This window comes from Eulemur rufifrons, chromosome 7, assembly GCF_041146395.1.
Source record: "Eulemur rufifrons isolate Redbay chromosome 7, OSU_ERuf_1, whole genome shotgun sequence".
In the NCBI taxonomy this organism is placed as follows: Eukaryota; Metazoa; Chordata; class Mammalia; order Primates; family Lemuridae; genus Eulemur; species Eulemur rufifrons.
Window position 1 is genome coordinate 215668821 of NC_090989.1, and position 27480 is coordinate 215696300.

The window sequence follows — 27480 nt, forward strand, 5'->3', positions numbered from 1 at the left end:
GTTGTCTGGATAACCCAAGAATTATTTCACCCCAAAGGTTTTAAATCTCATACACTCTTCCCTGGCTCTGTGCCAACCACGAGCTCTCTCCCACTGAATCTGCATAGAAGCACCTCACACAGTCTGCGATTGTGCCTTGGTAACTACAGGCGCAGCTTCTTATCTAATTATTTTCTTATGTGAATCACTGGTGCTTGTTCATGTTCTATCTAGGCCTTTCCACAGGTTTTTCAGAGTTGTCTGCTTTCGTCATGAAACCTGAACAACTCCACATTCCTTCACTGTAGAAGGAGCTGATTTTGTGTGATTTTTATGTTTTTCTATTAATTGAATTTAAAGGTTTTTTGTGGGCGTTGGGCATATCACCCACCTCACTTCGTTATTAGCTTCTGGAAGAGAGCTTTTAACTTCCTACCACCCAGAGTACAATTTTTTTTACCTGATTGAATACTGATACTTTTTTTCTTTTTTGTCAGACTGCTCAGCTTAGTAATAAGGTCATGTTGCAAATATTTTAGAAAAAACACTTCATTTAAAATGTCGAAAAAAATCATTCAGCAAACTTTTCTCAGTATACAGAGTAAAGGAGAAGAAAACTCTTCTACAGGGAAAAATATTGAAACTTTCAGACTTTACACTTTACAACCAGTTCTCAGTTTTTACTGGCTATAATTAATGCTTTTTTGCCAAAAAATAATTCTTGTTTTTTTATAAATTTTATAATACCCCTTCTGTCTTCTATAGTAATTATTGTCATGGGGATATTATATGGAATGCTGGGGTTTTTAAAAAAGGTAATTGAATACTTTATAATTTTCAGAGGGAAGTCTTTTGAGTCAACCTCCATGTATTCGGGTGAATTTGTTGTACAAGTAAGTCAAAGTGATGACACTATTTTTTTAAAGCAGACAGTAAACATTGCTTTTAAAAGTGCCAAGACCTTGCTCTATGTGCACTGTCAAAAGCACTGGTAATTGAACAGAGATAAAATAAATCATTGCAGCCTACAGATAATACATATAATGCATAACAGAATTTTAGCCGAGAGTTTACCCAAAAAATCCTGTAATCATACCATTTAGTAGATACACAAACCACAGCTGAGTGGTTTGAGTTTTTCGTGTTTATTTTCCCTGCCCTCCCTTCACTTTGTCAGTCATCTGGAGGGACAGAGAGAAACAGCAGGGCTGGAGTAAATCCACACGTTGAGGATTAATAGAATCTCTTTAACTAAGAATGTTAGTAGAATTATTTTTTTAAAGCTACTTAAAGTAGCTTGAAAAATATGTCTGCATCTTCAAATGAGAAATGTTTCACAGTAAATTGGTTTGAAATGCCAGATGTGTGGTACTAAAACACCTGGGAAGACTTTTTTTTTTTTTTTTTAAAGGGTCTTGCTCTGTTGCCCAGGTTAAAGTGCAGCGGTACAATCAGAGCTCACTGCAGCTTCTAACTCCTGGGCTCAAATGATCCTCCCATCCAGCCTCCCAAGTAGCTGGGACTATAGGCATACACCACCACGCCTAGCTAATTTTTCTATTTTTTGTAGAGACAAGGTCTCACTGTGTTGCCCAGGCCGGTGGAAAGGCATTTTTTTAATATGTGTGCAACATTTGTATAAATATATAGCCCTGACACTAAAAAACAAATTAATTAAAACATTGATTCTCTTACCTATGTTTCATCCTCCATGCTCTGGGAAGAAAGAAAATGGATACTTTTTCCTAAAAGGGGTGGGGAGTAAATTTAGAAATTCAATATTTAACTAAGAATTATGGAAAAAAAAAAAAAAGACAAGAACGAGAAAATTAAGTCTCAAAGATTTTATGACAAATTTATATGAAAGGCCTTATTTTTGCTTTTATTTCCACATATATGTACTTCGTCATACATTGTAAATTTTCTGAATGTAATAAATTATACATAAATATGCTCAAACTCTCTTAAATACATACATAAAAATTGGAATGTTGCTAGTGATTCAAATAGTTGTGATGATTACTTGCCTACCTACCACCTGTGTTATTTAACTTGCTTTTTATCAGTCTCCTCACATAGGAAATAGGAATTATAACTTGGAGTTAGTATGAGAATTCAATGCTGTTATACACCAACGGTCAGCAAACTCTGTGCCCCACAGGCCAAGTCCAGCCTGGTATTGTACAGTTTGCAAGCTAAGATTGGTTTTTATATTATTAAACAGTTGAAAAATCAAAGTAAGAATAATACTTCATGACATGTGAAAAGAAGTTCGAGTTTCAGTGTCCAGAACAAATTTTATTGGGACCCAGCCACACTCATGTACGTATTGTCTATGAATGCTTTCCTGCTACATTGGCAGAGTTGAGTAGTTACAACAGAGACAGTGTGGCCTGCAAACTAAAATATTTACTGTCTGATCCCATGCAGACACATTTACCAATGCCTTAACACACTGAAGTGCTCTGAACAATGTCTGGTATGTATTAGCACTAAAGAAATGTTAGTATCGTTAATATTATCAAACTTCATAAAAGTAAATAATACTCATATAGCCAAAAATACATATGTCAGAGTCTAAAAAGTTTCACTATATATTGTTCCTGAAAATGAAAAGACTAAAAGGAAAAAGCTATTAATTATAGGATAAATCATTATTGTTTAAAAATGGCCTTAGGAATAGCCAGGCTCATTTTAAAAGGACTTATAGTCAGAATATCTTATGAATTCCTTGTGAAAAAAACTTTTTTTTTTTTTTTTTTTGAGACAGAGTCTCACTCTCTTGCCCAGGCTAAAGTGAGTGCCGTGGCGTCAGCCTAGCTCACAGCAACCTCAAACTCCTCCTGGGCTTAAGCGATCCTCCTGCTTCAGCCTCCGGGGTAGCTGGGACTACAGGCATGCGCCACCATTCCCGGCTAATGAAAAAAACTTTTAAGCCAACAGATTATACCTGTTTTCTTGTCATTTGATCAATTTATCTGCTTATTTCTGTCCTTCAGTTCCAAACTTACTCTTAATTTTATTTCTCCATTTTTACCTACTGTCTGGTCTTTCTTAATGAAAATTCTAGCCCTATAACTGCAGTCTTTGGAGGACAGGAGAAAGGGAGAAAAAAGACTTAGAAACCAAGAGTTAAAGAAAAGAGCTTCAGTGTGTTCATGGTCATGGATGCATCAGGCAAAGCGGTACCCACTGAGCAGGGCTCAATGTTATCCATACAAGTCCTTTGAGCTTATCTCTTTGGACACAAGGCAAACCAAATTCTTTCCCCACTGCTGTCACCCTATCATGTTGGCCAAAGGATTAGGCAACCAACCACATGTTTCTGGGCCAAACTGACCCATCTATAAAAATATTTTGAGGCAATAAAGGAAATATTTTACTGAATTATTTTACGTTATTTTATTTCATCCCTATTTTCCCCAGACTTAAACTTTCCTAGCATAGCACAATAGGAATTTGTTTAGTTTTAGTCTGTAGTACTGATATGTATATGATTGGTTTATATAGATAGATCAAATCTTCCTGGGACCTTATCAAGGTACTCGGGGTTTCCTAACTCAATTGTTATCATCCAAACCTGTTTTCTTTTTAATCACTTACCTCTACATCTTCACAGTGTGTTTCTGTTTCTTTTTATCCGAAGTCTCCAGCAATTTGGGCAAGTCACTAGTCATTATAAAATCAGAAAGTGGAAAATTGAAACAAAGGAAGCTGATATCCAAACAGTTTGCTCCTTGTTAACAGCTCTAGTATGGTTTGCAAAATGCTTTTTCAGGTTGAGCTATGATTTGCATTCACCAAGCTAGCTAGTAACAGAAACTGTGCTGGCTTTAAGGAAAATACTCATTGGGAAACTGAAATTTGATTTTTGTAAATAAAGTAGAAGCGTTTCTAAGTTAGCAAAGGCCTAACTTACAAATATTGAAGCTATTTTAATCTTATTTCAAACATTCTCCAGATAACTTCATTGAAACACCCAAAATTCAAAATGACAAGTTAGTAAGAAAAAATAAAATAATGGTTAATGACTTAGTATATAAAGAATGCATTCAAATCCGTAACAAAGCATTAAGAGCAAAAAACATTAGCAGACAATTTTCATGGACAAAAGACATGAGCAGACAATTCTCAAGTAGAGAAGATATTCAGGTTAGTAAATCTATTGGAAAAATCTTCAACTTCACTGCTATTCAAAGAAATTCAAACCAAGACAGTGAGCTAACATTTTTTTCATCTTATATGTCATTTGATGTGTCATTTCATACCACCTGTAATTTGATATGAAAAATATTTTGAAAGGGTAGATCTTGCTCTTGAGAGGGAACAGTGAGACGAGCAAATTCACATATCAATACAAGGTGTATAAGTTAGTGCACCCCTTATAGAAAGCTATTTGGTAGTCTGCAGTCAAAAGCCTTAAAATTTGCAATATGGTATTATATAGGAAATTTCAATTATGAAAATATTTATAAACAAAGTTATAAATTATAGTGTTATTTATAATAGTACCCCCCAAAATCTAAGTCTTTTACAATAGGAATATAGTCAAGTTGGCTGCTTTACAAGGCAATTCCAACATTGATGAATTTTAAAACAGAAAAATGCTTAGAATATAATGTTGAGCAAAATATACGATGTAAAATTTTATATATGGGGTCACAATCCTTTACAACTGCACTATCTAATATAGCAACTGTAGCCCCATGTAACTGTTTAAATTTTAATTGTAGTTGAAATTGCAATTTAAAAATCATTTATTCAGTTGCATTAGCCACATTTTAAGTGCTCAGTAGCCACATGTAACTAGTGGCTTCTGAGTTAGCACAGGTACAAAAATGGTTTTCTCTTATCTCAGAAAGTTCATTTAGATAGCACCCATGTAAAATACCCCCAAAATTGCATAATTCAAAGACTGGAAGAAAATAAAAATAAACAAAAAATAGTAGTTTTATGTGGGCAGTTCAAAGATGGGAATTTTTTCTTCTACTCTTATTTTTTATATTTCATATCATGGCCATCTATTAATTTTATAATAGAAAAATATTATTGAACTTTACATAATTTTTTAATGTAGAAATACAAGCATAGCCTGAGGAAAGACAATTAAAATTTACTCTCTACAGTTGAGTTTGGATTTTTGTTTTGTTTTGTTTTGCTGCACTTTCATGTTGGATCAGAATTTCAGGTTCTTAGGGAATGGAGCACTGTTGAACTGGTACTCACTCTTGGAGGAGTCTGCACACAACCCTGTATACATGCAAATATGTTCTACATGTTACAAATTGAATGAAAACTATAGTGTATTTATTTTATATTTAAAATAACTACACCACCATTTCCTCTGTTTACCATTCTTCACAATTTCAAACAGATGGGTTACAAATGGAGTCTTTTGGCCCCAACTTGTGCCCTGGAGCCAACATTAAATTCAGCTGTGGCTCAGCAGTGATGCTTAAGAAAAAGAAGAATCACTGATGTCTATGGGAATAATCTGTATTTCCCTCTTTGTTTTAGGTTCATTTGTTTCTGGTTCTGGCTAAACCTAGCAAAGAGATACTAAGTGGGCCTCAGCAAAAAAGCTATTTCTACAAGCAGATGACCTAGGACACAATGGAAACAGATACTTACTCAGCCAAGTTGTGCATTTGGCCTCTTGGCACAGAGCTAATGGGTCCATTGTGGTGCAAAATTAGGATCTGCCCATTCAAGTAACCACATACTGTTGGTCTGTCTACTTGTTTCCTTGGCTCTTTCGATGGCTGGCTTAGCACAACAGTCTCAAAGCCACTCAGTTGCCGAAATGTTATTGTTTTATATGAATGGGGATATAACCCAAAGAGTTAGCATAGGTTGGAATGCTGAATAAGTTATTGTAAAGCCTGAAGGTAAATCTGTATCTTAATTATGCAAAAATGTATGTCTTTTCTCATAGCTCATGGGATACAAATTATAGCCATGAACTTAGACAAGTTTGAAAGTGGGAAGCACTAGTCATCATGAGATTCCGGCTGGAAGGAATGCCCACTGCACCAACCGAGAGCAGCCGCCTCGCTCCCAGACACTTAGTGGAGGGAGAAGAGTCACAATGACAGTGACAGCACACAGGACCTGAGTTTGCAGTGTGATAGAACAATTTTAAAAGACAGTGAAGGCAGTGGCTTTGGCCATCAGTTATTGCATCAGAGAGCAAGGAGGTGGTGTTTTCCCTTGAGCTACTAATGACGATGATGGCACAGAATAAGGAGTGTGGATGGAGGAAGGAGGAGGTTCAGTGAATTGAAGTGAAATGAAGAATCAGTGTCATGAATACACAACATTAAACATTTGGCTCCCAGCTCAGTAAGTGAGGAGTGTTATGAAATAAGGGAGGAATTTATGTATGTAGGTTAAGGATAGACTTTGGATCACTGGCATGTATGCATAAAATAAGTAGGACGTGGTGCATAGAGTAATTGCTAAATGGAAAGATCAGTGTACTGTGCAGTAGACTTTGAAAGGAGGCTGTGTCAGTCTCTTGACTGACTGAAATAACTAGAAAATGTCAATCCCTTCATCTCTCTGAGTCCTATCTCTGTAAGTTCTAAGACTGTGGGTTTCCACATCAGAAAGGATTACATATTTGTGCTGTTTCCTCTCAGGTTCTGGCTCTCGGCTTTCGTTCGTCTCCCTGACCAGTCTGCAGAGTGTGTGTGTGTTGTGTGTTGTGTGTGTGTGTGTGTGTGTGTGTGTCTTTTTTTTAAGACAGAGTCTCACTCTTTTACCCAGCTTAGAGTGCGATGGCATCATAGCTCACAGCAACCTCAAACTTCTGGGCTCAAACAATCCTCCCACCTCAGCCTCCCGAGTAGCTGGGACTACAGACAGGTGCCACCATGGCCAGTTAGTTTTTCTATTTCTTGTGGAGACAGAGTCTCGCTATATTGCCCAGGTTGGTCTCCAACTCCTGGCCTCAAGTGATCCTCCTGACTCAGCCTCCCAAGTAGCTGGGACTACAGGCACACACCACCATACCCAGCTAATTTTTCTGTTTTTATTAATAGTAAAGACAGAGTCTCACTCTTGCTCAGGCTGGTCTCGAACTCATGGCCTCAAGCAATCCTCCCACCTAGGCTTCCCAAAGTGCTAGAATTACAGGCATGAGCCACCAGGCCCAGCCTCCAGTCTCTCTTTTGTTTTCCTCTTTTTCCTCCACTCTTCTCCTGCAACACACTCTGGTTTGCACCAGTTCACTTTACAAGGGCCTCAACTGTGACCTCATCTCATTACCTAGAAGCCTCAGACCTGGAGGTAATAGTCAAATATGTTCTGTTTCTTTTCTTCTGTAAACATCCTGTGCAGGTAGAATACGTTGATGCATATGCATAATCTATAACATTAAAACCTTCAGGAGCTGTCTTCAAGCCAAGAGAGTATGCCAAATTTGATCTCAAATAATTGCTTGCAAACATTTGCAAAGACTAAGAAAATTATCAAGGAAATAATATCTGTACAGCTGAATTTGGCATCCTTATCATTTCCATGCCTGCTGTCTGATTTGGGTAGCAGAAATAGATGGCTAGGAAGCTGTTGTTATTTCTCACTCCACCTGTTCCGTTTATATATCTGTTGTTTTCTTGGTTTACTCTGAGGTTGAGAGTATTGAGCATTTTTAGAGATTTTGAAGGTAACTTCCCTTTAACATATGGAGAATCTGAGGAAAAAATGTTTTCAGTGGGAGGGAAATCAGCAGAAACCTGGATGATTTTCCAGTTTCTTATAAATCAAATGTGTCTGGATTTGATAACATGGGTAAATTAACTATGTGTAATTCCAGGGAATGGAAAGCTTTCACTGGATTTGCAGTTTGGCCAGAGATTTGAGGAAAGCAGCAAATTACCTCACCAGAAGGTTTTTTTTGTTTGTTTTTTTAAATCAACTGAATTTAAGATTCAGCCAGGAGATTCTTGGCATAGAGTTTTGCCATCAGTGATAGAGGCTTCTGTGTGCCCGGGCCACAGCTAGGTGCATGCATTGTCTCATTCTGTCCTCGTAAACTCAGGAGATAGATGAAGAGACTAAGGCTCAGAGAGGTTTAGCCACTTGCCCAAGGTCACAGAGAGTATCTGAAACATAGCCACGTTTCCAACCAAGGTCCTTGGCTCACAGCCCTGGCCTTCACCACAGGCCACACTGCCATGTCAACACACTCTCCTTGCCAGATTGTCTGCGGCGCATTTTCAGACAACAGATTCATGTGAATTCCTGGACTTTTTTCCTCTTCACTTCCCTCCTCCCCATCAACAGGATTTGGCACAGAATGCATTTTGAATTCTCACAGTGCTGACATCAGACGGGACACATAACCATGTGATCCTGCTGGAGATCCAAAGTCAAACCCAACAAGCTTTTCCCTAAATAATTGAGGGAAGAAAGAAATATGCAAAAGACCAGGCTTTGTAGATTTTTTTTTCATACAGCTTTAGAGTTGTCTTTTGAGGTGATGCTGCATTTATTTACCGACTAGACAGACATAAATAAATACCTAAGAAAGTGTGCTCAAATTTTTCAAATTATACGATGTCTGATAAGCTACAAATAATAATTTTGATTCAAATCTTACGTTATCATGAGTCATTACATAGGAAGTAAATCAACTTGTCTTGCTTTCTTTAAATAGTAATGACCTTTAATAAAGTAATCTATAAGGTGTTTTTTAGTGAGTTATGTCTGAGAAGAAATAGTGAAGCTGTTGTAGCAATTAAAAATGAAGGGTGCTATTTAAAATAGTCTTGTATGAATTCTTGAAGCATAAAATCGCTGTATACTGACAGTCTCCTTTTCTTGTCAATTTCATAAGCAGAAATGGTGCCAATAAAAATGGTACCTGGCATAGGCATTTTTCTTCCTCTGCAATGTATGGAAGGAAGCCCTGTGAGCAGCTACTGGGCATTAAAATTGAGAGTGAGTGTGTGGCTGGCTAATGTTGTCTTGACTCTGAAGATCCAGGTTGAAAAATACTGTTAGGCATTGGAAACTGTGTGTGTTTTTACCTTCTGCTGAGCGACTGACTTCACAGACATGTTCATATGTTCATTCTCTGTCTGTGTTTCTGGACCACACTCATTTAAGGAGCTCTAGCCTTCCTTTCTGGCAGAAAGCTTAGGGAACACAGAGTCACAGCCACCTGACTGGCTTCTGGTATCACTTAGTGAGTTTGTGGGTTACTCACAACCCTCTGCATCTCTTCGAGACTAAAGAGCATCTTTGCCCTAGAAAGCTTCATCCCAGATTCTCTGGCGCCCGTCCTACTTCAGGTCAGCTGAGAACAGCTGACAGATGACTGTCAGGCCCGCAGTGATGAGGTGACGTGACACTGCACATGCATGTTTCTTAAGTGTCTAGTTTTGCATTTAAGGGCTATATCTTAGGTCTTACGGGAAATATAATTCACTGTTGTTTATCACGGTTATTGATGGGAGAACAGTGTACCACCAGGGAGAGACAGGCAGGTGGGTGACTTGTATCACGTAAAAGAATTAAGGGTCTTAGTCTAAATTTTTCTTTGCTAAGAAAATAAGTGAGTTTTGTGAGAAGAACATGGAGTTACTGGCAAGGTAATGGGGACTTGCAAAAGTTATTAAAATTGAGGTTCAGATCTCTAGTTTAATGCTGACTTTTGACAGAGGACAGCACCAACTTGGCAGAGAGGGATAAGGAAAGAGTCTACTGAGCAAACAAACTTTGGCTGTCGATGGCAGCAGGGATACAAAGTGTATAGACATGAAATATTGTCCCTTTAGGCTGTTTGGTAATTTTCTATGCAGAGATTTATGCCAGACAATCGCCTGAAGAAAGCCAGCTTCCAACTGGGATCTTGGGCTGTGTCCCCTGGACCTGGCCTTTCCCTTGGTCAGAGGGATGTTTGCACATAAGCCAGAGGAAGTCAGTGGCCTCTCACCTCCAGGCAAGTACTGGCATCTCCACGTGCCCACTCGAGTTACCAGTGGGGCTTCCTGGTGGATTCTCCTGCCTCCCAGCATTGGAGACATGCAGGTACTGCAGACCCAGCAGGCTACTGTAGGAGTGACAGAGGGTGGACACGTGAGTTCTTCGTGGAACTTACCATTTGTGCCATCCTTGACCCCACCATAAGATAGAAATGAGGAAACGTTTCACATTCTCAGCACAGAGAATTTTCTTTCTTAGTACATGCGTTACAGAGATCAGAAGCCTTGGCGGAACATTTTATTCAGAATTTTCAGAGATCCCTTCAAAGGGTCATGAGTTTAAATTCCCCTTTCCATTGCTTCTCTTTCTTTCCCTCCGTGAAATCTCTCATTCCTTGATCAAGATTCCATTTGAAACTTCCTTTGCTTTTAAGCCTTCCCCAATCAAACCTTTCCTTCCTGTGTGACCCCAGCCTCCTCTGTCTACCAATGCTGTGGGCCACCACGTGGGCTGTGCATGCCTGTCCCCGTCAGTCTCCCGGGACAGGGGCTGAGTCTGCAGCCTGCTCATGCCCAGCATCTCCCGGCTCTCAATATGTGTCCAGTGAGCAGTGGGCAAACTAGGGATAGGACAGGGTGTGCTGGGGTGGGAGGAAGGAGCAAGCCCAGGCGGGGCTCAGGGCAGGAGTGCTGGGGAAGTCAGGTTGACCTGGATCTTGAAGGATTAGGAGTGGAGGCAGCATGCGGGCCACAGGTCAGGAAAGTGCGGTCATACTTGTGTGACAGCAGTGACATGGAATCTGTTTATCTGGGGGAGAGAGCATTTGTGTGTGGGCTCGATTAAAGGCAGTTCCAAGCTGTGAATGCCAGGCTGGAATCTGGGGCTTCACCCCATAGGCAGCCTTAATCAATCATGTGTTAGCAGGGGATTGCTTTAAAAAGTAATATTTTCTGGAAATTAGAGCACTTGAGAATCGATTGGGGATACTGAAGATTAGAGGTGTAAGACCCCTCGCCAATTGCTCAAACAGGGCTTTCTCCAATGCCCATGCAAAGGAGGACACTTCAGGGTCACACTGTCCTGCTTGCAGTCACAAAGTGAGAAACAGGTACCTGTCCTTCCGCTACCCTCAGGGCCAGGGTTCAAGATAAATGCTTCCCAGATTAGTGCTCTGCCTTTCGCTGGTTCCAGCCCAAAGAGGAATGACTTACTTATCTGTGTGGTCTGGGCCAGTCTGACATTTCTGTGGCCACATGTACTGGAGGCAGGTAACTGCACTGAAGCCAACCAGGCCACCGTGACCACTCACTCCTAGCCTGTCCTCAGGCTCTGTGGCCCCTCTGGACCCCCCTTCTCTATAGGGGGCAGAGGCCAGGCAGGACCTACTTCTGGCAGCCCACCCTGTCTCTGCTCTCCCTCTTCCAGCTTTCGCACCTGCATCAGGGCCGCCCCTCACAGAAGAGACAGTAGCTCCCAGTCGGAAAGAAGCGATGGATGGGATGACTAGGAGTTGGAAGCTTCCCGGGCCTCCAGCACAGGCCAGGCCCATCCTGTTAACAAGAAATAGTAAAACCTTTACTAGTGTCCTCTTTGTACATTTCCCAGCTAGTTAAAACCCCAAGAAAAGGAGAGTGTGATCAGCACCACCCCCAGACTGCCTTTCAACCTGTCTTCAGAGTAAACAAAGCCTCCTTGTTTTTCCGTCATGGGTCATAGTGTCTCATACACTGATCCTCCTTGAAACCTCATGCCCTAGCAAATTACTGAAGAGCAAGTGCCACAAAGTCTCCTGGGACATGCTGTTCCCCCCTAGATTTCAGTTTCTACTGAACAAAGTGGATTATGCCTCGTGCTCTGCACGTTCCACTACCTGTGAGTCATCGTGAAAATCTCACTTAGTCCATTTAGGATTTAGTCCAGGGCTTGACACAGATCCATCAGATCGTAGCTGTTCTCCCATGAGGGGGGGAAAAAAGCAGGGAGCATAAGGAATTTTCACGATGGAGTGAAAAATATATAACATAAAGTAAGAATCTTACTTGGGAAAAAGAAAAAGAATGAAGCCTACACAGGTAGATATTGCAACAATCAGACACTCAGCTGTATGTGTCAACTTGCGCTTCTTATCACAAAAAGAGATGGAGCATCACCTTCGTCTTTGTTGTCCCTGGCTCAGCAAGCTTTCTGCACCTTCCAGCAGACTCACAGTGGGTCTGGGAATTGCAGCATCAGCCCTGCCTAGGAGCCTGTTCAAAACGCAAACCCTCAGGCTCCACCCATGCTGAAGCAGAAGTCTTGTTCAACAAGACCCCGCCATGACTCATAATGACAATAACGTTGGGAAGCCTGACTTCAGCACAAAGTTGCGTGTGCATCGAGACCCCTGGAGGGCTTAAGATGCAGCTTCCCCAGCCCCACCACAGAGACTCAATTTGGTTGGTCTGGTTGCAGGCCCAGTGGTGGTCAGCTGCCCACCTCTGCTCTCTAGCTTTTAACTATAAGATCAAGCTCCAGTCCACACAGCACACGGTGAACGGGGGACTACCCTAGAGCAGCCCCAAACTGCATACGCAGGTGAAGCATCGTCAGGACCTGCTTCCAGAGTGGCCCTGAGTGCAACAGGCCAGGCCCAGTGGGACAGCCCTCTGGGCAGGTCTCTCTGGAGCACAGTGCTGGGCTCAGTCCCTGTCCTGGCCTCTATCCTGTGGGCCGGCATGAGCCCCCCTCCCAGCAGACTTCATCCAGAGCCTGGGGGCTCCAGTCCAGTCTTGAAACTCTTTATCAGAGAGACCCGACACACCCTCTTCTATATTAACCACAACGTCAGGCCGACTCTCCCTGGCTCCGCCCAGGGTCTAGCCACTTCCCCTTGAAGGACTCCAACCAGAAAAGGCCCAGCTAGAGCCCCTTTGGAAGAATACTAAATATAATAAGTCTTTCTAACGTAGAGTCACCAATTGATGCTAAGGGATATGTACCCACCCTTTAGACAGGGCTTCTGCAAAGACCACAGTATGAGTTTATAGAATTTCTCTAGCTGTAAGAGGGAAAAATGTTAACTCTCCCATCCGAGTTGTCACTATCTAACTAACCTTCTCTGAATTTTTGAAATATTCTTTCAGTTCTTATTAGGGCCTTTATTTTTCTTCAGTCCTGAAATTCTCATCCTATAAAATCTTAAATTACAAGATATCATTTCTCAGTATTATTTCCAGGACTTAAAATCTAAACATTGGCTATGATAACCAGTAAAAGGCATGTAGATAGTAAAAATATTTTTAAAGGCTGTGCATGTCATTTATATAGAAGAGAAATAAACACTGTCCCTTGAGCCATGCAGTAATCTTTCACTATATCAGTCCATGTGTTTCTTTTTTTTTTACGACCAAAAAAAAATTTTTTTTTAATTTTATTTCAGAATTTTATGGGACTACAAACGTTTTGGTTACATAAATTGCTTTTGTACCATTTGCGTCAAAGTTATAAGTGTGCCCATCACCCAGACAGTGTGCATTATACCCATTAGGTGTGAATTTACCCATCCCCTCCTCACCCCTCCTACCTGCTTGATTTCCAATGAGTGTTATTTCCATATATGCACATAAGCGTTGAACAGTTAGTTCCAATTTAATGGTGAGTACATGTGGTGTTTGTTTTCCTATTCTTGTGATAATTCACTTACAAGAATGGGCTCTAGTTCCATCCAGATTAATACAAGAGGTATTGGTCCACCATTCTTTTTTATGGCTGAGTAGTACTCCATGGTGTACATATACCACATTTTATTAATCCACTCATGAATTGATGGTCACTTGGGTTGTTTCTACATCTTTGCAGTTGTAAATTGTGCTGCTATAAACATTCAAGTGCAAGTGTCTTTTTTATAAAAAGTCTTTTTTTCCTTTGGGTAAATACCCAGTAGTGGAATTGTTGGATCAAATGGTAGGTGGTCTACTTTTAGTTCTTTGAGGTATCTCCATACTACTTTCCATAAAGGTTATACTAGTTTGCAGTCCCACACAGTGTATGAGTGTTCGTATTTCTTCACATCCACACCAACATTTTGTTGTTTTGGGACTTTTTGGTAAGAGCCATTCTCACTGGAGTTAAGTAATAGCTCATTGTGGTTTTGATTTGCATTTCCCTGATGATTAGAGATGTTAAACATTTTTTCATATGTTTGTTGGCATTAGTCTATCTTCTTTTGAAAAGTTTCTGTTCTCATGTCTTTTGCCCACTTTTTAATGGGGTGGTTTGATTTTTTCTTGCTGATTTGCCTGAGTCCTTTGTAGATTCTAGTTATTGGCCCTTTATTGGATGTATAGCATGTAATATTTTCTCCCATTCTGTAGGTTGTCTATTCACTCTAATGATATTTTCCTTGGCTGTGCAGGAGCTTTTTAATTTGATTAAGTCGCATTTACTTATTTTTGTTGTTGCTGTGATTGCTTTTGGGGTCTTCTTCATAAATTCTTTGCCTAGGTCAATGTCTATGAGAGTTTTTTCCAACATAGTCTTCTAGAATTCTTGTAGTTTCATGGCTTAGGTTTAAGTCTGTTATCCATCATGAGTTAATTTTTGTGAGTGGTGAGAGGTGCGGATCCTGTTTCATTCTTCTGCATGTGGCTATCCAATTTTCCCAGCACCATTTATTGAATAGGGATTCTTTTCCCCAGTGTATGTTTTGGTCTGCTTCGTCGAAGATTGGATGACTATATGAGGATGGTTTTATATCTGGGTTCTCCATTCTAGCCCATGTGTTTCATCAGCGTTAATTATCTAAGCAGTTATAGGCACAAAATTACCAGGTTGACGAGATTGGAGACAATGGGCTTTACCTGATTCAGCAAAGATCTGCATGATTTGATTTGGTACACTTTACAGAAGAAAAGAACAAGACATATTCAGGATCTGACCCTCTGTACTTGGTGAGCTGAATGTCCTGGAGGTTTGCGTGAAGGTTGTGTGGCCTTTGCAGCCCTGCACTGTGAAACTTGGGGCATCTACAGCAGGAGGGCAAAATCTGAGCAGAAGGTGTTCACAGCTGCAACCCCCAGTCTTAGTGGTCATCCCTCAGGTATCAGTCCCTTCGTTTTATAAACTTAGAGGGGGATATATCCAGGTATATCAACTGGAAGTATATGGTACAATAAAAGACAAAAACATAGCTCAAACTTGCTTAAAAAGTAAACGGTACTACTAACTGATGATACTGAAAAATCCAAAGGAATGAGCAGGTTCAGCAGGTAAACCCAGGAGAGCAGGACCTTGGTTTTGAGATGGCTGCAAAAGCTCCTGAGGCTCCACAAAATCAAGGTTCTCTGTTCCAGAGTTCCCAGCCAGAGTCCTGGGCTTAACTGGCCCAGTTGAGGTGCTTGACTAAACTGATTACCATAAACAAGGGGAGAGGGAGCTCCAAGTGACTTGGGCCTGGATCAGAGCCCAGCGCTGAGCCATCCCGCCTTGCAGGGAACTAGGATGCTCTGGCTTAAACCACCGAGCCACCCCTTAGCATCTAGGTGGGCTCAATTAGATCCCAGCAGGCTTTTCCATTGTTCAAAACTCAGTCATAACACGTAGAACTAAGTAAGGAGGTTGAAAGTGTATCCCAGATGAAGTGGCTTTTATATCCTCAGGGAAAGGAGAATTCCCTCCCCACCCCCGCCAATCTGCTGTTTCTCTCTGACCAGAGGGTGGGAGTGATTTAGAGAGGTGAGCCTGTCTGTGGGAGCAAGAACTGGTGAGGAGATACTGAAGAAGCTACGAGGCTCTTAGCTCTTGGCTGATGATTACTTTCTTTTAAGGGGAGTGATTTGACTCAGGAATAGCCTCAAGTAGCGTCTTCATTTATAAGAGCAAAATGACTAATTTCCTTGAGAATCCATTTAGGGTCTCTGTTACCAAGGTGGGCTTGAAAGTCTAGCTTCTGCAGGTGAAAACACTTACAAATGCTGAAGGTGAGAAATATTATTCATACATTTGTATCTCCAGGTAATTACTATGCGTATCTCCACAATTGTGTATAAAAATTATAGTGAAACATAGGGAGAAGGTATGCATTGAAGAACAGGAAATGTATGATCTTAAAATATTTTTTCATGTGTTTATCAAGGGATATATATATAAACTAGGGAGATATATATATATATGATAGTAATAATTCTAGAAATAAAGATGTGCTTTGGGCAAAGAATTAAGTAACTTCGTTTTAATTGTTTAAAACAGAGTTAATTGTGAGGCCCCCAAATAAATACAGTTTAGGAAATGCAAAATGAAACCTACTATTTAGTTCTTAATTCAGATCTTAAGTAATTGGTCATGAATGAATAATTTTTGGTGGAAATTTATGACAGTGTGCCAGATGCAGCATGGTTCTCTAGGCTTTGATTATTTTCTCTTTCAACCATAAGAGTTATTTCAGCAGATATTTATTATTATTATTATTTTCTGCTTGTCAACCAGAGAATTTGCATAATGAAAACAGCCAATGTGTGTCATGAATCATTTGCATATAAAACTGGATCCATACAAAAGATGGGTTGAACTTCTGAAATAAACACAATTCACAGATTGAATAATCATAAAATTCACTCCTTGTTTTTCTGATGATTGTTTTTTTCAGAACCGAATGGAGGAAAGCAAAGCACTCTTTAGAACAATTATCACATATCCCTGGTTCCAGAACTCCTCGGTTATTCTGTTCTTAAACAAGAAGGATCTTCTAGAGGAGAAAATTATGTATTCCCATCTAGTTGACTACTTTCCAGAATATGACGGTAAGTCAGCACTCAGCCCAGTAGCTAGGGCAGGTTTTTCTCCCAGTACCATTGGGAGAGTTAACATACTGTATGGTGCACTGTTACTGTCCTTGCCCTGCAAACCCTGTGTGTGGGGATTGATGAGGTATGAATTGCTATTTGCCCTTTTAATGACACAAAATATTTCATTCCTTAGTAAAGCTAAAAGTCATAGACGAAGGAAACAGCTTGTTGATTAGTAACAAAATGCATCCCCATCCAGCCACTCTCAAACAAGTTTTGAAAGAGTCAGAGCTACTGCCCTAGAAGAGCTTATATGTCAGGATAAACACGTATCGCCCCCTACCCCATACAAACTTGTGTCTAGATTAGGAGGGGCAAACTATGGCCTGCACCTGTTTTTGTAAGTAAAGTTTTATTGAGACAGCCACCCCCATTTATTTATGCACTGTTGATGTCTGCTTTCACAATACAACAGCAGAATTGGATAGTGGTGACTGAGATAGAATGGTTTACAAGCCTAAGGTAATTACTCTCTGCCCTCTACAGAGAACTTTTGCCAAGCCTTGGTCTAGATAGTATTTAAGAGCACAAGCTACAAATGTCTCAAAGTTCCAGCTCTGCCAGTCACTGGCTGTGTTACCTTGGACAAATTTCTTTAACTGCTCAGTTTTTTCCTGAGTAAAAAAAGAATTGAATGGAGTCATGTATAGATCACTTAGCACAGAGAAGAGCACAAACTCAAAATTACCTATTACAGACGTATATGTCACAGCAAGAGAATAGACCGTTTTAAAAATTACATTGTCAACATATGATATCCAGGATGGCTATCAGCTGAACAATGTTTTTGCATTTCTAAAAGCTCCCCGAGAAAGGTAATTACTTTAAAAATGAAGATTAAATTTCACTTCGTAGCTCTCTGTGAAGACACAGACACATCAGGGATGGAGGTTTAGTCATCTTTTCATCCCACATGCAGATGGTGCGGCGCTGGCTCGCGGAAGGAAACGTTACATGTTTAATGAGCTGAAGTTCCCTTCTCAAATGCAGGTGCTGAAGGTTGAATTGAAAATACAAACGTTTGAGGATGTTATCAGATATTAGAGATAGTACCCTTTTTTGTTAGCAATGTGTTCACATCCTCTCTCCAAGTGCATTTGCGTTTGTGCTTTGCTGTTCCTTTAAAAACAAATTATTTCTTAGCCTAAACAGTGTTTTCCCGTTCACTCCTTTTCATTTGCTACTGGCCTAGAAACAAGTCATAAATGCCTAAGACAGTGTTCCTGAGGAAACTGTGGAAGGAAGTGACTGCGTGTAGTTAACCAGCTTTCCCACAGCAGACTTGTTCTTTAGACGTAAGACACAGGCAGGCAGCGTCTGGCTTAGACCTAAACACACTCGCTTGCCTCGCACTTGCAGGAGAGACTCTTCTTAATTTTTCTCAGAGTTTGATGAGAGTCATCAGATGGGAAATGGCCACAAATGGGAAATACACAGCGCGCTGCTTTGTAGGTCACCACATCTTCGTGATGTGCTTGCAGAGGGAGGACTCAGGACAGGCAGAGCACAGCGCCCACAGGGCTCAACCCCTCAGGGGACCAACTCAAGCCACTCGGCTGCAGCAGACCCACCCACACCACGTGGTGGTGGATTTGCTGCAATAAAAGACTTATTTCTGGAATGGGTGTTTGCACTGCTGTTTTCTGCAATAGCTTCCTAATCTCTTTACATATCTCCTTTCTCCAGTAATTTCCCCAGATTCCTGAACACTACAAGCATTTTCCTTCCAACATGTGTCCATTTTGAACGTTTTGAAATTTGAAGGCTTTCTGCTGTTCATTTCCCCCAGTCTACACATAATGCACATAGGAAACTTGGCCACGGAAAAGAAAAAAGACGCTGATTGTGTTATTCACAAAGCCAGCACAGCTGTCATTCCGTGAGACTCCAAGCCCTTGTAAGATGAGCAAAGACTGAAAAAAATCCAGGCCTGCTCTGCAGTAATGTTTTTATAATAAGCATGTTTATAGTATTATAAATTTCACACTTCCACATTTCTGTACTTACAAGGTCTTAATCATAATGAATGCCATTCTGTATTTCTCTTCAGGAAGGGAAATTACCATTTCCACATGGCCTTGAATTGCAAAATTGTTCATAGAGACTGGAATTCTGCTCCTGCTATGATGTCTATAATGATTTCTTTGTAGTTTATGTTTATTCAAATAACATAATTTATGCTTAAAAACGTTAACACCCTTCAAGTGCACTTCAGTGAACTTGAATCTAGATCTAATATTCCTCAGGGTAAATAAAAAAGAAAAAAAGGTATAGTCCCTTCTTTTCCAAATGGGGTAAATACAAAATCATATAGACGTTCATTCACAAGCCAGAAATACAGTGTTCTTTTACAAAAATTATGAGTTTCTTCAGCTCTAACAATCTATTAATTTCTGGATTTAAATATTTTATTATTGCTCTAGAATTAGTAAGGTAACAATATACATTAAAAAGATATGACATTAAATAATTATGTAGATTCATACCATACATATATTTTACATATTATTTTTAATTGTGTCACTTTTTATGTAATATGATGCCGGCCACCTTAGTCATGGACAGAAATTTCAGTTCTGGGTACCTAAGTAAACAATTCAAACATTACTGTTTTTAATTGTACAATGAGAATAATCTATTCGTTTTCCTCTTTCCTCCTAACCTCTGGTAGTGTTGAACATAAGCTCATAGGAGTAATATCCAATTTATAAAAATGTTGGTTTGAAAAATTTTCAAGGTTTCTGAAACTCGGGATGCATTTTGTTAGAAATGGTGGATGGGCTTTCAGTAGAGTTCTCAAAGATTTCCTTATCCCAACCAGTAGATAACAATCTATCAATACTAATATTGGTAGAAAAATACCTAAGTTGTGAATCCTGGGAGCATCTTACCCAAAGGAAGGAAGAGGAGGGGGGAAAAGTTATAGCGTGACTTTCTTCTTGCTTAGGATAGAACTACCTTGAAAAATGGGAGGAAATGCAGATATATAGTGGCAGAAAGACAAATATATGACAGGTGCTCAATACTTGAAAGGTGATGGTGTTTGATGTTGTTACTAATTTACAATAAGTTTTAAATTAATGTATTTATCAGGATATATTAAGTAAGTTTTTAAAATGGCTTTAAGATATGGCTCATATATCATATAATTCAACCTTTTAAAGTGTACAATATATTGGTTTTTTATATGTTACATTATTCATTTTTTAAATTAAGATATATATAAAATTTGCCATCTTAACCATTTTTAAGTGTGCAATTCAGTGGCATTAATTACATTCACAATACTGTGCAGCCATCATCAGTATTTCCAAAGTGTTTTCATCACCCCAGTTAAGCAACCATACCTCATTTCCCCCTCCACTTAGCCCCTGGTAACTTTAATGTACTTTCTGTCTCTACGAATTTGCCTATTCTAGGTACTTGATATTAGTAGAATCATATAATATTTGTTCTCTTATGTTGGGCTTATATTACATAGTATGTTTTTAAGGTTCATATATGTTACAGCATCTATCAGAACTTCATTCCTTTTTGTGGCTGAATAACATTCTGTTGTATGTATATGCCACATTTTGTTAATCCATTCATCTGTTAATGGATACTTGGATTGTTTCTACCTTTTGGCTATCGTGAATAATGCTACTATAAAAATTGGTCTACAAGTATCTGTTAGAGCCCCTGCTCTCAATTCCTGTGGTCAGATACCTAGGAACAAAATTGCTGGGTCATATGGTAATTCTGTGTTTAGCTTTTGAAGGAATAACCTGTTTTTCACAGCAGCTGCACCATTGTACATTCCCACCAGCAGTGCACAAGGGTTCAAATTTCTCCACATCCTCCCCAACTCTTGTTGTTTTCCGCTTTTTTTAATAGCCATTCTAGTAGATGTGAAGTGATACTTCACTGTGGTTTTGATTTGTATTTCCCTAAGTGATTAATAATGTTGAGCATCTGCTCATATGTTTATTGGCCATTTGTATATCTTCTTTAGAGAAATGTCTATTCAAGTCCTTTGCCCATTTTTTAATTGGATGGTTTGTCTTTTTGTTGTTGAGTTGTAGGAACTCTTTATATATTCTGGATACTAACCCCTTATCAGATACATGGTTAGCAGATATTTTCTCCAATCCAATAGGTTGTCTTTTCATCTTCTTAATAATGTCCTTTGATGTACAAAAGTTTTTGATTTTGATGAAGTCCAATTTATCTTATTTTTTCTTTTGTGGAAAAATATGACCTGTGCTTTGGTACATATCTAAGAATTCATTGTAAAATTATTAAATAAGTTTTTAGTAAATCCTGATAAATACATGACAATCCTTTTTCAAAGCATCTAGGACAATGCTTGGTACATAAGAGACCCCAATCAATGTAAGAAAATATGAACCAATTTTTTATCATCACACATAATGAACTTAATACTATGTAAATATAGTGTGTTCAGAAGTCTGTGGAAATGAGACTGCAAACGACCATTGTAAATGGACCTGACCTTAAAGAACGGACCTATTCTGAGAGATATTTTAGGCTGGAGAATTTCAGATAATCTGTAATGTCATGTCAGGTCTTTGGGGGACAGACTGACAAGAGAGCCTGAGGCACCTATGTCTGTATGCATGTTTATATAGCCGAAACCAGCATAGTTGACTCAGTTGAACAGAAATAAACTATCACTCTCCTGCTGAAGAGTCTATGCTGGCTCCCGGTCACTCCAGGACTCAATCTTCAAGTCATCTGTTTTCACTGATCCACATTTTGTGAATGGATGGATGGGCAGGTAGATGGATAGGCGGGTGGATGGACGGACATAGTAGTGTTGGGGAAAATGATTATAACAGATCAAATCTGCAGTGCAGACATAATCTTCCAGGGCAATGACACAATAAGTGTTTATTGAATGAATGAACAAATGCATTAACAGATCAGCTAACAAGCTGTCCCTCTCATCCCTTGACCAACAGGACCCCAGAGAGATGCCCAGGCAGCTCGAGAATTCATCCTGAAGATGTTCGTGGACCTGAACCCAGACAGTGACAAAATTATCTACTCCCACTTCACATGCGCCACAGACACCGAGAATATCCGCTTTGTCTTTGCTGCCGTCAAGGACACCATCCTCCAGTTGAACCTGAAGGAGTACAATCTGGTCTAATTGTGCCTCCTAGACACCCGTCCTTCCCTTCCCTGGTGGGCTATTGAAGATACACAAGAGGGACTGTATTTCTGTGGAAAACAATTTGCATAATACTAATTTATTGCCGTCCTGGACTCTGTGTGAGCGTGTCCACAGAGTTTGTAGTAAATATTATGATTTTATTTAAACTATTCAGAGGAAAAACAGAGGATGCTGAAGTACAGTCCCAGCACATTTCCTCTCTATCTTTTTTTTAGGCAAAACCTTGTGATTCAATGTATTTTAAATTCTCAGTCATGCACTCACAAAGATAGGAATTGTTTCTCTCTCTCTCTGTCTCTCTCTCTCTCACTCCCTCTGTTTTTCTTTTCTATTGAGCAAAACAAAACTGATTTCCCTTTTTCCTACTCCACACCTCCTCCTGATTTTTCCCAGGTTGCAATGGCCTTTATCCTAGTTCCATTCTTGGTCAAGTTTTTCTCTCGAATGATACAGTCAGGACAATGTCATTCGATTTAAGCCATCCTACATCAGCCTAATTTAAGTTTGTAGTTTTTGCTGAAGGATTGTACGTATTAATACTATGGTTTTAAATGTATTGCTCTGGATACACATATAGAGTTTCTTTTTTAACAGATACATTGTCTTGTCTCACTTTGGACTGGGACAGTGGATGCCCATCGAACGGTTAAGTGTCATTTCTTTTGGATGTTTGCCTTCAGCCATAGCTTGATTGCTCCGAGAAGTGCACAGAAGTCAGCAAAGCAAGGGCAATGACACGCATGAGTCCTTTCTTTTGAAATGCCACGTGCCATTGTCTTTCCTCCCTTCTTTGCTTCTTTTTCTTTTTTTACCCTCTCTTTAAATTGCAGATGCCAAAAAATATGCCAACAGACACTACATTATCCCAATGGCTGCTACCCAGACCTTTTCATGGGTTGTTCCTAATTTTTTTTTTTTTTGGTTCAAACTTTTTCTCCCTTTTTTTTCTTAGTGTTTGGGCCACAATTTTTAAATGACTTTTATTATGGGTATGTGTTGCCAAAGCTGGCTTTTGTGAAATGAAATTAATAAGAACTTAAAAAAACAAAAGCTGGTATCTTAAAATATAAGAGAGTAAGACTGTGAAGCCTCACATGACTGGCCGAGAATGAACTAGAAATACCAATTGCCAAACAATTGGTAACTGTAAATTTGATTTTTCATGGTCCATTCTTTTCTTTACCCTTAAGATCACATTGTTTAGTGTTCATGTCCCATGGTGAGTGTCCAAACTGGCAGTGTAGACAAGTGTCCTGTGTGGTTTGACGTGAAATCTGCATATGTCTCTTTATTTGAAGCCAGTTTTACTCTCTTTATGTTCTTTAAGTCCAAGTAAGTCTGCCAGGAACATTGGTTGGTAGTGTTATTCTGCCACCTTTAATTTACAAAATCTGAAGTTACTGCTAGTTTACCACCTTCAGGATCTTCTTGAACTGGTGACTGGTTAGGTTGAACTTAAGGAAAATTTGTGGACTTAAAGGTAACCTCTCAGTGTTCTAGAGAACATGTATTTATGTAACTGAACCTAGCAGGAGAGACGTTGGGAATTGTGTATGTGCAATTTTTCAACAAATGCAAAAAATACAGTACATGTATTGATGAGCTTCTGTCAAGCAGTTTGAGTTGAAATGTGATTTAAGAAAATAAATCGTGATTGTTTAAAGCTGCTGGGAAGTTAGAATTAGGCCATGATGCTGGTCTCATTTTAACTATAATGGTATATTTGGCACTAAACTTCCATAGAAATCACTCATTTGGAACAACAAGGGGGAGGGAGAAAATTAACGGCTTATTAGATGAGTACCAAAGTTACTACACAGTAATGAAATGTTCTCATTCCTCACTCTCCCAGCCTCAGACAACACAGGTTACTTTTTTTAATCCTTGCTCAGAAAGCACCTGTAATTTACTTAACAGACTGCCTGTAGGTATAGTGCAATTACGAATGCTCTAATCATTGTACATACATCTCTCTTGATATTGCAGCATCCATACTGGCTTTGTAATCATTAATTTTTTGGCAGATTGAATGTGCTGTATTGATATGTATCTATGTAATTGTATTGTATGTCTTATAGCTAATTCACATTTTGAATAATGTTATTTTATTTACTTTTTTAAGAGAGGAGAATGTAAATTTGTCAGTTTATTTCTGACTAGGGATATTTTTTTTCCATTTAGAAAAGAAGAAAAAAAAAACCTTACTATCGTACAGAGCGGTACTAGCATCGTGCTGTATAAAATCATTTGCACATTCCTGACTAGAGGTGTACTGATTATAAGACCCAAAGGTAATTTCATAGCAAAATACATAAAATCAGTCGGAGCTTTTATACAAACATGGAAACCAACTTTGTAGAACTTTTGCCATTTGATCTAGGATTGGAATATGAGCTTTTATACAATTCATATTCTTATTTGGCAAATGCACAGTTTAGTATTACCTCTCTGATGGCCTTTACTAGAAAGGCAGTTTTAGAAGCTATTGTGATCCACTAAGGAAATGTTTTAACAGCTAGAGACCACTGCTTGCCTGAAAGGGCAATCTTAAATTTGGTGCAGCAAAAAAAAAAAAAAGTAAATGACAATATTTGAAGGCCTACAGTGTGTATAGAGTAAACCTCATCACCAGATCATAAGTGTTACAGTTTTAGGGAATCAAGATATTCTATTTAATAGAGCTATAGTAGATGTAGTCAATTAAACCTGATCTCAAAGCTCAAAGAAGCTGAGCAAAAACAGGGAAAGATTGTTATATTTGTCTTTATGAAATTGGGATGGAATTTGCTATGCAGAATTGAGGTTTGTGGCTTCACTGTTCATCCTAGGGTGCATGACAAGATCCCTTCTCTTGAGAAAGGAAAAAATTGATCACCCTAGCTATAGTGATGCCTAGAAACCTAACTTGTATCCACACTAGTCAATCGAAGCTAAAGGATTTTCTTTTTTGTTTCTTTGTTCGGGGTTTTATTGAAGGGGCTAGGGGCGGGAAGGGATTCTTTTCAGTTTTGTATAAAAACAAAGTTTACTCATGCTTTATATTATATCGTGATTGCAAGCGTTACAAGCGTGTGCCACTGGACTCCTATTGTTGATGCTCTAGGTAACGGAGGCCTGTGGCGAGTTTTATGGTGACTTGGGCATGTCTTATTCAAAAACAAAACACAAAACACAGAAACCTTTCTTCAGCATACCAAGGCAAGCAGCCATTTCATGACTCACTTAACACATTGCAGTGTACCAGTTTACAGATGATTTTTCCCATTTTGCGTGACACGGCAGTTCCAACCCCCAGAGAATTCCTTATTTGTAAATTGGAGGTTTCTACTATGCCTTACAGAGCTTGAATTCAGAAGTTTGTGCCTCATATCTGAAACAAAGGGAAATAACACACCCATTCAAAATAAATAAATCTCTTAGAAGTTTTTGGGTTTTTTTTTGTTTTTTTTAACATTTCCATATAAAGAGCTCTGTTGAATGTCATGAATAGACTGGGAAAAAAATCTTAGGAACCTGCATATGTTGTTTACTAGCAGATGACATCTACAAAAGGAATTTGAATGGAACACCCGAAACTTGTATTGTTGGTTGTATTTTTTTTTTTATGATAGATTAACTAGCAGGCCTAATATTTTAAAAAGGTAATTCAGCTAAAGGGCAATTTACTTTTTGTACTTCAGACTATCTTGATTGTCAAAGTGTACGAACTGTAATTTTAAAATTTATACTGCCACATGATTGTAAATTTTAGTTGTCTTAAGTTAGGAATTGGTGAAAAGCTATTTATGCTGGATTTGGGTCAAAATGACTATTATTTGCAAAAAAAATAATGGGAAGAAAGGGCTGCATAATAAGATACTGCAAGACTCAGATATTGGTTGGAAATTACCCTCAAATTACCTTCTGATTACCCTCAATTTCCCTTTGTTTTCAGTTTCTCAAAAAGAACGAATGAAATGAAATATAGCAGAATGTTAACCCATATAAAAATAAAGTGTACCCAAATATTGTAATGTATATTGCTGCTCTTCTTAAAAATTAAATAAGGGTTTAAAACCACTTACTTAATTGGTAATTAACAACATCTCAATTGATACAAATAAGGTGTGCTTGGTATACATTAATATTTTCTTCCAAAGATATATCTTTGGTTAGAAACACACAAAAAATTAAAACTAGTAACATTGTATGTTTATCTATCTCTACATATTTCCAGCATATGTAGCGTTAATAGATCTGTCCTGGTAACTATGTCTTTGGGATTTCACTTTGGTTCCATCGAATTAGGAAAAGAAATGGTTTAGTTGTATATGATTAGCTAGAGATTTTTGGAGCCAGACACCTGCTGTTTAGTAGATAAGTAGTACAGAGTCTAGACTTGTCATTTGTTTTTCTCACAGACTAACCATTTCCTGCTGTCTTCCCCACTACCACTGCCCTTTCAATAACACTCTTGCCTCTAGAATTATATGTTCAGAGTATGCGTATACACCCAGCACATAGTAGGTGCTCAAATATTAATTTCCTCTTTACCTTCTTTATCTACCATGTACCATCCATTTCCTCCCATATGATTCCAACCCAATAGTAAATGACATTTACGTGTTATGGAAACATCTGCATAAAATTGGATCTTACTTGGATAAAGGAATTCTGAATTTTATATAAGATTTCAGTAGACAGGAAAAAATAACAGGGAGGAAGGTATTCTTCGGTAGAATATTTTTATGTTTAGGAAAGAAAGGTGGAAAATTACTATGTAACTTTGTCCAGGTTACTTTGACTGAAACACATGTTTTTGGTGGATTTCTTTTCCTCAAAGAACTCTCTAAATGCAACTCTTGCTGGACTCCTCACCCATCATCATGTTGGAAATCCTTACTAGACCTATGTATTTAGGGAGTTTTGTCAGAAAACATTTTTAACTTGCAGTATTTAAAAGAATCATATTTACTGTTCTTAAAATGTCATTCAAATGCATGTATTGTCTATTGTTTGGGGATGGGAACTAGTTTTGCAAAAAAACACCTAATGTTGTATAATAATGCCCCAATGATCTTGCTGGTTAAAAATACAGTATTTTTGGCCATAATTTTGTACTACAGTATTCTTCATTCTTGAGTTTTGCTTCCCTTGAAGTTGCCTAAGCCCCTCTCAGAATGTTTTTTATTATAAGGAGTATTGAAATACATCTTTTCTTCCTAAAACATTTTATAGTGCACATGCATTTTCCAAAGTAAACAGATTTAATGGTTTCTAAAAACACACCAAAAACCTTTTCCTGTCTGTGTATGATGAGAAATAACAGGCTCCTTTAGTGGAAATATACATATTGGTAGTATTTATCAAATTTACTCTTTAAAAAAATTTGCCCTAATTAAAAAAAAAAAACCTTGCCCTAATTTAGATTATAGTTAACTATTTAAAAATGTAAATAGCTGCCTAATAAAGAGCCACCTCCCTTCAACCTAAGGCAATCTTGTAATCAGTGAAAAGAACTCACATGGTCTCCCCCACCCCCTTGCCAGCAGCACACAGGCGGATGCCTGGCTTAGGACTTTTCCCCATCTA

At 38.8% G+C, this 27480-nt stretch overlaps 1 protein-coding gene across 1 annotated transcript in view; it reads left to right on the forward strand.

Moving 5' to 3' along the window:
- Nucleotides 1-27166, forward strand: part of GNAQ (G protein subunit alpha q) — a 285781-nt gene extending 258615 nt beyond the window's left edge. The window contains exons 6-7 of the mRNA XM_069476371.1: nt 16532-16685; nt 21695-27166. Of these exons, the coding sequence (XP_069332472.1) occupies nt 16532-16685; nt 21695-21885 (345 nt within the window). The 3' untranslated portion in view covers nt 21886-27166. The remainder of the gene's footprint in view (nt 1-16531; nt 16686-21694) is intronic.
- Nucleotides 27167-27480: the final 314 nt, after the last annotated feature.